We start from the raw sequence: 11,415 nt of genomic DNA, 5'->3' as shown, positions 1-11,415 counted from the left end.
GTATATTACGATAGCATGCTCCTTTTTCCTTTCTTAAAATTTATGATCTAAGTTTATATCATAAGATAGTTTTCTCTTGAACGATACCAAAATTTGAATAGGATTCACTAGGTAAACGAAACTGTGATTATCACCTGGCCATCCGGAGTGGTACAAAGATCTAGGTACATCCTCTGAAGCCGTTAAGCCTTTTTAGTATTTTAAAATAGTCATACTTGAATGGGATTCTGTTCTTGTTTCATTCATTAGTTAATTAGTTAATGTATTTATTCTGTACTTTCTCTAATCATCATTATGTCTTCAATCCTTAAAAATTGATTTAAACTCTTGGTTTAAACAAGGCCCAGTTTTATCCAGTTTTATGCACTGAAATATTTTCTGTTATAATTAAAATAAAATAAAAAGGCTAAATATATTTGATTAAACCTAGTTATACAGTACTCTCCATCAAGACCTAAATCTTCATTAAAGCAAATTATTTTTCTTTGTTTTATCTAGAATTACCAACATGTATTTTTTTTATTCATACTTATACCTGGCTACCTCTAAGAACTGTCGTTAGTATTTTGTTACCCTGATAACTTTATTTTAATATTCTTTTCTTGGTGCCCCTGAATGAACTGCTACAACCTGTTGTTCATCTATTGGAATTATTATTACCTGACCATCTCTAAACACTGAGGCAGAAAGCTAAGTCATCTTGGACATGTGCTAATTTTACTCCCAGTGTTTTTTTTTTTTTTTTTAACTTTGCCTGCTTATTTGTAACTTTAAAATATTTTCAAAGAAAGAATAAAGGAAGATAGGAATTAAAGGCGATGAAAGGAGTGAAGAATGACGTTAATTGCTTTTAGTTGTTGCAGAGGTGGAGTAATTTTTCACACAAATTTTACACCTGATACTTTATTTAATCTTACAGCAGATTCATGAGGTCAGAAAAGCAGTGGTACCTTTCCCCACTTTTGAAAAACTAAGATCTATTGATTTTACCATCAAAAAGGTCCCCAAGTTCATTCAAACTTTTCTAGTCCCATTGTCTCTATGGTAATGCTGATCTACACAATTCCTTGCCTGGATTAAAGGAACAACCTTCTTAATTGATCTCTCTGTCTACAGGATCCTCCTCCACCACACCCCTATGGATCTCCAGGCTTTGCTGTTTTAATCTTGTTAAAGTGCAAAGCTCCTTGTTTAAGTTCCTTTGAAGGTTCTCTTCACTGCATAGGAAAAAAACCAAACTCTTTAGTATGGCGTGTAAGACTTATTATGATCTGGCTGAAGCCTAGCTCTCCAGTATCATCTGATATCACTTCTAAATTCATTAACTACATTCCAGGCACACTGGAAAAAAAAAAAAAAAGACTGTTTTCTGTATTTTAATCTCTTTTTTCTGTTTCTGAGTGAGAGTACAATTAAATGCTTTAGCTAGTTTAACTAATTCATGAAACGAGGAAGTGCGATTGATCTGCTAAGTCAGAGCTATCCACATATTCTTATATACTTCTGTACATACATGCTGCTTTCTCTTTCTAGTTCATTCTCTTCCTTACTCCTTCTTTTCCTGGCAAACTATCACTTCTCCACAACTCAGTCCATAGGTAATATTCCCTGGGAAGCTTTCTCTGATTTCTCTTCGGTTATATGCCCCTACTATGTGCTGCAATATTAACGTGAACTTGCTCTTATGTTGTTTATAGGAGCTATTACATGTCTTATTGCAATTATATGTTTACTTCTCTGCCCCCTCACTTGTCTGTAAGATTCTTGAGGATAGGGACTGTGTCTTTTATGTATTTTGTCAATGTCCCGTAGAATGGCAGAATGTATGGTGACAATAACCGGCACATAAAATTGCTTCCTCTAGGAAAGAAGCAAGAAACGAAGGATCAAGGGAGAAGAGATGGAGTAAAGGACGGGAAAAAAAAGAACAATGTTATTAAATTTGTGTTTAATGGATTTATTTCAAAGATATTTCACATTTAATCTTGAAAAACCATCATGAGGTTAGAAGATCTTTGATTCTTTTCCTTTTTAACAAATTGAGGCTTACAGAGTTATCCATGTTCTTAGAGCTTGGAAGACACAGCTCTAGGACTAGAGTTTACAAATTTTTGACTCAATTTGGTATATTTTACACAATGTTGGTGAATGAAGTTAGGGGAATTAACACAAAACTCTTGGTACTTAATTAGCACCTGTTGATTATTTCTAGGTTTTGGGGACTTGTTGTTGTTATTGTTAGGTGCCATCAAGCTGGTTCCGACTCACGTACCACAGAATGAAACACTATTTGGTTCTGCATTATGCTCACAATCATTGTTATGCTTCAGCCTATTGTTGCAGCCACTGTGTCAATCCACATTGTTGAGGGTCTTCCTCTTTTTCACTGACCCTGTACTTTACCAAGCACAATGTCCTTCTCCAGGGACTGATCCCTCCTGACAACATGTCCAAAATATGTAAGATGCAGCCTCAGCATCCTTGCTTCTAAGGAGCATTCTGGTTGTACTTCTTCCGAGACAGATTTGTTCATTCTTTTGGCAGCCCATGGTATACTCAATATTCTTTGCCAACACCATAATTCAAAGTCAATTTGGGGACTTAGACTTCTCAAAATTTTCATGAATTTCCAAACCCAAGTCTAGAACATAGTGTTAGTATCATAAAGGAGTTGGCTGGTTGCATTTTTCTTGTATTATGTCAGCTAACGATACAATAATATTTTTATATCTTTTAAAGAAATTCTATCTGAATTAGGTTTCCATTGAACAACACTGGGCATAAACTATGGACCACATCAAAAAAAAAATCATTGCTGTTGAGTTGATTCTGACTTATGGCGACACTAAAGGACAGCGTAGAACTGCCCCATAGAATTTCCAAGGAGAGCCTGGTAGAGTCAAGCTGCCAGCCTTTTGGTTAGCAGCCTTAGCACTTAACCACTATGCCACCAGGGTTTCCAGTGGACAACATATACAGGTTTAGAGAGGCAGCAACATTCTGCAATACACAATGAGGAAGAGGGAAAGTAGTAATTGTGATTAAAAAAAAAAAAAAAAGTCAGATTACTTACTAGGTCTATTATTTTTCCCAAATCTCTTTACCTTTCTGAAGTTTTCCTCTATCTGTGAAAGTGGATATTAAAACCTACCATACAGGGTTATTTTAAGAACAAGCTAAGATAATGTACTTGGTAGGTGCATGTTGGTTTTCCACAAAAATACCTAGCAATAAAGTTGGAACTAATATGAAATCTGAACTGTCTCTCTTTCCTCTACACTATGTTTAGATAAAGAAGAAAACAAACCATTTCTTTTCTAAAAGGACATGCTTCCATTATACTATGTATTGAATACGATTTTAATTCCAGTTATTCTTTTCTTATTTCATCCAGAAGTACAGAGTACCTTATTGTGGCTTGGACTTCAGTTCAGGAGGCTTTGCCATGATTCTGAACATCTTTATGTGTTTTGATAGCAGATACCTCTGTAAATAACATTCCTGTTGCTGTAGAATAAAGATGAGTAATATTCATTGGGACTCCTTTATACCTAGACTCTTGGTGCCCGCAGGGTATAGTAAGAGAGAATTCATGGACCATTTCTCTAGCATAGCTTATGGGGCTTGGAAACAATTTCAGCCCTTCTTCACTTATCTAAAAAAAAAAAAAAAAAATTTTTTTTCTCTTATCTACTCTAATAGACTATGAAAAACTTGCAGATTAATTTAGAAATAATGCTAAGCTACAAAGAAAAAACAAAATAAACAAAACTGGAGAAATGAAATCTGACTTTCTAAAATGGAATGTTTATGTATTGACAATTCATAAATTCTACTCGAGGCGACAGGCCTGGACCTCAACATTTTTCAGAGTAAAATTAAATACTCTCAATGGTAATTTCAGCCTAAAAGTCTGTGATTTGGATTTCTCATTACATTGAAATTCATTGTTGATATTGGAGACATTAAAACAGTAAATGTAATTGAAGAAAAGACAGACTTCCAGACTATTGAGTGAATTGCAGCACCATTTTAACTTTGCTCACTCAGCAATTTAGACCTACCTTCCTGTAACTGTAAAATTTTATACTTACATTCTTGTAACTGTAAAATTGTCTTAAAGAATCTGCCTCTAGGAGAAATGGGCAGATGGCATTTTTGTGTGACAAGGCACCAGCTTTTTCTAGCCACCAGTTCTTTAAATGTGGCACTATTCAACCAAGCGTAGAAATGGTCTTAATAAGCCTCAACAAGCAAAATACGCAGGAGAGTTCTAATAAAGGAAAGGGTTCTTTCTTTTTTTATTTCAATAACATCTGGCCTAAGGCAGAAGAGCTGAGGGTGATTTTCTCCTAAGAAATCATCTACCATGAAAATTCTTCTCTTTTTCTCTACCTTGCTCTTCACTGGTGTCCTAATGCCACGAGGTAACAGGAACGTTATTGCCGGGGTGGGGTGGGGAGAGGTGGGGAAGGGTCAGTGTTAAAGGAGGGAAGGGTCATGTTTTTTTAGTTATACTTTACATTGTAGGATGTACTAATATCACTATCATCATCTCCAGCCCAGGTTTATTTAAAATGCTGTACTTTAGGACACAACTCCCAGCACTTTCATTGATCCCTGAAAGATGTGTTTATTCAATATTCAAATGCTGCTGAATTTCATATACTAACAGATTTGGGGGTAAAATGAGAAGGGATGGATTTATGTTTGGAAATCATTCATTCCCACGTTTATAGCAGAGGTTAAGTGAGGTAAAATGCTTGGTAAAACTCTAATTTTATTATATTCATAACTGAAACTACTAGACACACATCCACCGACTCCCAATTAAAATCTTCTTCTTTATCTGGCTGCTGTCTCTGGATCACCAAGGTATCTGTCATTACTGAGATCAGAGGAGTCACTACGAAATAAATCTTCAGTGTCCCATTCTCTCACTACTACTCTAGCTTGACTGAAACATAAATTACTCTTTAACTGACATTTTCTCACCAAAAGAGGACAAGTAGATAAACTTCAAATTATTATGTAACACAAAGAGTTGGAGTTACTTTAAATAAGAGAATAATTTTCTCCATCATCTTCACAAAAATTCATTAGAGCATGCTCTTTGAAATTCCCTCTCTTTCCAGAAAAGTCCTGATAGAAATTATTTAGAATTGGATGGGTTTTACTACGTGCTGATGCTTTCTCTTTTTAATACTGATTTTAATAGCTTGTATTCTCTTCTGTCTTATACCTCCATTAATTTATTATTCCTTCCTACAGCCACGTGAGGTAACCCTATTAATAGCCAAGTCAGTCATTCATTTTATCCAACACAGTTTTAAAGAAATATGTATGTAGATTTATCATTTTTTTAAAAGCCTCTAATACTGTAATGAGATATTGGATAATGATGAATGTGTTAGGATCCTTATATCTAGAAACATTTTTTTCTCATACTTTTGGAGTTTTTTTTTTTTTTTTCTTCACAGTGGGCTCTGACCAACCTGTTAGCAATCCTGTGCCGTTATTTACAACCATGTGTATATGGAAGTTTGAGAAACTATCCTCAAAGACACATAACTCTTCCACAGTATTTGACAAGGGACGCTATGAGACAGAGGAAAGGAACACAGGTAAAATAAAACAAGTAGAATTGTATCTTTCATATTTTAATCAGTATTTGCCAACTGAAATGAAATTTCCTAAGTATGTTCTCCTCCACCTCCTACTCTTCACTTATGTAACTGTTCTTTGTCTTCTAGCTTTACGAAGGCTGCAATTCACACTCAAAATGAGAAAGAAGCCTTATTTTAAAGTTATAGGGATTGGCTTTTGATGGAACCCTGGCTAGATATATGTCCTTAATATTTCCATCTGGAGGAAATTCTCTGACCATTGTCTCCAGCATTGTTAGTTTTCTAAACATTGTTGGTGCCATTTTGCTTAGGAGTCATGCTATTGTCTCAGTTTCCTTTCTGTCAGACAGGTGGAAAAATTTCTCTTTGTCGGTCACTACTGTCCATAACCCTGATACCTTTTAGATGTAGAAAAATGTATTATTGCGTTGAAAGAGTGATTAAGATATTTGCTAAGATAACTTGAAAATGCAGTTGAGGGAAAAGATGAGACTGAGATTTGAAAATTGGTTTAGGAAATAATTTTTTCCTGCTTTAGTCTTGATCAATAACTTAGAATATTGTTTAACAAAACATATTTTCAAGTTATAACATTATAAACACCATGTGAGTGATACATACGCTATGGAGGAAGGGGGTGGGCAAAAATAAGTAGTAAAAATTATGATGGTATTCAGAAAGAGACTTTAATGATGAGCTCTTTGGACAATTTAATATATACAGGAAACAGGAATCACTTTTTTTCTTTTTTCCTTGTCCATCATATTATCCCTACAACCTAGCACAGTATCTACTATATAGGAGGTGCTCAATAAAAATTTAATGAATGAATGAATGAGACCATGGATAGAGAGACAGAGGAGAACCAAAGCAATAGTCTTAAGGAATGTACATATTTAGAAAAAAAAAGAAGACAAAGATATTTTGAGAACAATAAATGTGTACAGAACTATGTAAGAGATTGCCGATTTGTTGTACTCTAAAACCAAATATTGAGGAATATTCCCAGAAGGTGAGGTAGTATTAACTAAATAGGACATAACTCATATTTCTGAGCTTCAGAAGATTCCGAATGGGTTTGGTTAGAGGATACTGCAAGAATTCAGTCATAGTTATAAGAACTTATATTTAATATTTAGTGCCTAAACCACATAAAGAGATAATTTGTTCTTTTGTTATCATATTTGTTTAAGTTTTGTCATACAATGCAGTATGTCAGTTATGGAGTGAATCTCAATATTAAAAAAGAGAGGCAACCAGTTAAGTGCTTGGCTGCTAACCAAAAGGTTGGAGGTTTGAACCCACCCAGCAGCTCTGTGGGAGAAAGACCTGTTGATCTGCTTCCATTAAGATTATAACCAAGAAAACCCAATGAGGCAATTCTACTCTGTTACATGGGATCGCTCTGATCCCTAACAGCATCTAACACCAACATACTTTACCTCAGTTATCAACATCTAGTAATCACTTTTGCTTTGAGTCTTTTTTTTAAGTAAATACCACTAGTCACTATTTGTTGGCTACTAGATATGTTATCACCTGAAACCCTGGTGGTGTAGTGGTTAATATGTTATCACCTGAAACCCTGGTGGTGTAGTGGTTAAGTGCTACGGCTGCTAACCAAGAGGTTGGCAGTTCAAATACACCAGGCGCTCCTTACAAACTCTATGGGACAGTTCCACTCTGTCCTATAGGGTCGCCATGAGCTGGAATCGACTCGACAGCAGTGGGTTTGTTTTTTTTTTTTTTTTGGTTAGATATGTTATCAGAGTGTAAGTGGAAAGATCCAGCGCTTAAGATACAAAACAACTGAAAACGGCACAGTCACTAAGACTAGCATTCAAAGGTTTGACTCTTCCCTTGGTCTGTAGTATGCAATTCTTAAGTTCTTTTCCCTAAACACACACACACACACACACAAAATCTCTTCGTTATGCTATACCAAAAAAAACAAACCTGTTGCCGGTGAGTCAATTTCGACTCATAGCAACCCTACAGGACAGAGTAGAACCACCCCATAGAGTTTCCAAGGAACGTGATGTATTCGAACTGCTGACCTTTTGGTTAGCAGCTGTAGCTCTTAACCTTTACACCACCAGGGATATCTATATATCTGTCTTTCTTATTCATATTAATATTTTACTAATGTACATTATCTCTGGTAACCTTCACCCCAAGCCTAGGCTTCAAGACTCATAGCCTTCAACGGCCCTTCTGTCTTGGCAATGACACCACTTGACCAATAATAACCTCAAAGTGCAAAACTTTTTTTAGCTCTTGAATACAGCAAAGCCATAGAGTGGAATATAAAAATTGCAACACATGTAACTAGAATAGGGCTTATCTAGAATATATAAATGATTCAAATAAATCAATAAAAAGATAATTCAATAGAAACAATGAGGTAAAGGCTTAAAGATGTAATTTTAAAAATTAGATACACAAACATATTTAAAATGCTCATCCTAATTAGCAATCAGCAAAATGCAAATTTAAACCATAATGAGATACCACCACACATTCAACAGAATATTTAAAACTTTTAAAAGTTAGACAGTAGAAAGTTTTGGAAGACATATGGTGCAAAAGAGTTTCGTATACTGCTGAAGACATTGAAACTGATATGGCTTTAGAATACAATTTGTCATAATGTATTATAGTTGAAGATCGTTATATTCTATTACCTAGGATTTCCATCCTGTGTATATCTACCTATGTATATCTAGGAGCCCTCGTGGCAGCAGTTTGAAATCATCAGGGGCTCTGCGGGAGAAAGATGCGGCAGTCTTCTTCTGTAAAGATTTATAGCCTTGGAAGCCCTATGTGGTTCCTATGAGTCAGAATCAACTAGACAACCATGTTTTTTTTTTAAATCTACCTAACAGAAAATGGCATACAAGTCCTCTAAGAGATAGTAGAGAGTATATACAAAGACCCTAATAATAGATTTCAAATTCTGAAATCAAAGATGTGATGCAGTTAGAAATCTTCTGCTTTTCACTCTGGGAATGATAAAATGTTGATTGAAAAGGCAAAAATAAGTTCAATTAAGTGCAGTCCATCTGACTGCACTGGAAGGTAAAAAAAAAAAAAGTACACTGGAAAATCGAGAACCTTCCTGCGTGTTCACTGTGTCAACTTCTATTTATTGACTATTTCATTATATTAATGTCCCATATATGTCTGTTTTTAAGCAGAACTTTTCCTGGGGTTGGGTGAGGTTTCTAGATCCAAGGATATCTGAGGTATTTGGAGTAAATAACATAGCATCTTTCAACATGTTAGAACTTGTGAAATCAGACTACAATGAGAGACAAAATCTTGTGTAGTGGGAAAAAATTCCCCATAGGACAGCACTGAGTGTGAATAATACATGAGAGAAAAGATAGAGATGGACCCACACGTATTCAATGATTCTAGGGGATGAACAAGACATACAGAGGAGGATATTTAATAAATTACAACCCCTCCAGGTATCCTTTGTTGAGTCATAAGCTAATCAACTGAAAGGGGTAGGTGTGGGGGAACCATCTTAGGGATTGGATACTTGCTGATTTCCTTGATTTTCCCTGATACAGATAGAGACACAAAGATTCCTATGAAAGAAATAACTAAAAGAATTTTTTTTTCACCTCTGTTGTCAGGGGAGCTTGGCATGTCCAACCTGAATTATTACTTCCAGCTATTTTTTCCTTCTTCCAGACAGAAGTAAAGAACATCATGCTGTCTTTAACATGTGGGATGCATGTATAAAGCTCAGTGGTCAGTGTAAAAGACATTGTGGTGAAGATCAATATAGGATTGCGTATTGTGCAAGACATACAGTTGATTGCTGCATGAAAAGATGTAAACCTGTGGAGAAGTAATAAAAGAGAACCAAACACAAAGAGAGGACCCATCTTAACTAAGCCTTCTCGTTATTTCTTTACTTTTCATTTCTTCATACTTAGTCCGGGATTTCTATCCATGCATACAAATAATGAATAAAGAATTTAAAAAATATATTTTTAGGGGAAGTGTTCTTTTAAGCGGAACATTGTTCAGCTTGGAAGCAAGGGTCAAAAAACATAGTAGAGCTTAGATCTCCGTAATAGAAGGAGAATGAGAGAGAAAGTACATGGGTGCCTGAACTGCTACGTTAAATGAGATGTCGGGGCCAAGTCTATGATTAGTGTGAAAAGAATGTTGTAGCTTATTAGTGACTTGGAGGCCTGATGGCATACTGGTTAAGAGCTCGGCTGCTAACCAGAAGGTCAGCAGTTTGAATTCACCAACCACTCCTTGGAAACCATATGGGACAGTTCTATTCTGTCCTATAGGTTGCCATGAGTTGGAATTGTCTCGACGACAGCAACAGGTTTGGCTTTTGGTTTTTATTGGTGACTTATGTTAAGCATTTTTTGGGGGAAAATCAACAGTAGGGGGAAGGGAATTGATAAAAAAATGAAAGGTATCTTTTGTCCCTGAACTAGTGAAAGTGCAAGAGCTTTGATGGGTTGGTTATACTATTATACTATCATAGAACTCTTAAAACAAAAACTATCCAAGTGCATAGACATTTTTTGAGAAGAATAACTGCAAAAAGTGGAACAGAAGGAGACTACTTTGAGGAGGAAAAGGAAGTAGGATGAATTCCTGTAGCTTGTGGTATAAAAGAGAGAGAGAATGGAAAAAAAAGGCCTGTATGTAAGAGGGTATGTGTGGGTATGTAAGAATTAGCCTTATAGTTTAATATATGAAAAGACCCTAATAGATTTCCAACTCTAAAATTGAAGATGTGAAGCAGTTAAATATATTCCATTTTTCACTTTGGGGATGTTAAAAATGTTGATTGAAAAAGGCAAAAATAAGTCCAGAACTAAGTGCTGTACATCTGACAGTGCGGGATAAATTGGGTTCTCTCTCTCTTCAAATAATGACTGGATAATGAGAGTCTCTTGGGCTGTGGCCAATGACCTTGCTGTTAGATCAGCAATTCAGCCCCATATGATTGACAATTAAAAACACCTCCGTGTTTACAATTACAGAAATTCCTACGAGAATTCTGAGGGAAAAGTAAAATGGGCTACAGTGGTTAAAGTGATTGACTGCTAACCAAAAGGTCAGCAAGTGGAAACGACCAGCAGCTCTGAAGGAAAAAAATGTGGCTGTCTGCTTTTACAAAGATTTACAGCCTGGGAAACCCTATGAGTTGGAATCAACTCAATGGCAGTGGGTTGGTGCATAAATGGCATGAAATACAAATACTATTGCCCTAGTTGGGACCCTAGAAACCCTGGTGGCGTATTGGTTAAGTGCTATGACTGCTACTCAAAAAGTCAGCAGTTCGAATCCACCAGGCACTCCTTGGAAACTCTACAGGGCAGTCCTACTCTGTCCTAAAAGGTCGCTACGAGTCGGAATCAACTCGACGGCACTGAGTTTGGTTTTTTTTTGGAGTTGGGACCCTGAAGTTAGCCACTGTGCTGAGTATGTACAGGGCTGCTGAAGGATGAAACACCAGGCAGAATGATGGCATAGTCTACTTTTGCCTGTTGAAGCTACTAATGTGATAAACAGTGCTGAACACTAACAAGAATGAAATTTTCTTTAAAAAAGATGTCTTTGGATAAGATTTCCTGAAAACAGAAATCGTATCATTGACAGGTAGACTAAATCAGACCTCTACAGGTAGCCCCTGATAACTTCAAAAAGGTTCTGACTAGACTATTATTACGCTACTTTGGACCTTGTTTACTCCATAACTAAACCACTCTTGAAGATATTCTTAATGAACTGGGATAATGGA

The 11,415-nt window shown here is 36.0% G+C and overlaps 1 protein-coding gene across 1 annotated transcript; it reads left to right on the top strand.

The window, feature by feature from the left end:
* Nucleotides 1-4,276: 4,276 nt before the first annotated feature.
* LOC104845791 (beta-defensin 112) lies at nt 4,277-11,185 on the top strand. The gene is made up of 2 exons (XM_064294604.1): nt 4,277-4,465; nt 9,299-11,185. The coding sequence occupies exons 1-2, from the start codon at nt 4,370-4,372 to the stop codon at nt 9,491-9,493; spliced, it is 291 nt and encodes a 96-aa protein (XP_064150674.1). The 5' UTR covers nt 4,277-4,369; the 3' UTR covers nt 9,494-11,185.
* The last annotated feature ends 230 nt before the right edge of the window (nt 11,186-11,415 follow it).

Source organism: Loxodonta africana, chromosome 1, assembly GCF_030014295.1.
Source record: "Loxodonta africana isolate mLoxAfr1 chromosome 1, mLoxAfr1.hap2, whole genome shotgun sequence".
Lineage (NCBI taxonomy): Eukaryota > Metazoa > Chordata > Mammalia > Proboscidea > Elephantidae > Loxodonta > Loxodonta africana.
This window is presented reverse-complemented; position numbering and strand designations above follow the sequence as displayed.

What these genes read in the sequence shown, in the direction of transcription:
- LOC104845791 (XM_064294604.1), top strand. Translation starts at nt 4,370, where the DNA reads ATGAAAATTCTTCTCTTTTTCTCTACCTTGCTCTTCACTGGTGTCCTA. An exon ending in CCGGGGTGGGGTGGGGAGAG is followed by an intron (nt 4,466 to 9,298) that starts GTGGGGAAGGGT and finishes CCAACCTGAATT; the next exon opens with ATTACTTCCAGCTATTTTTT.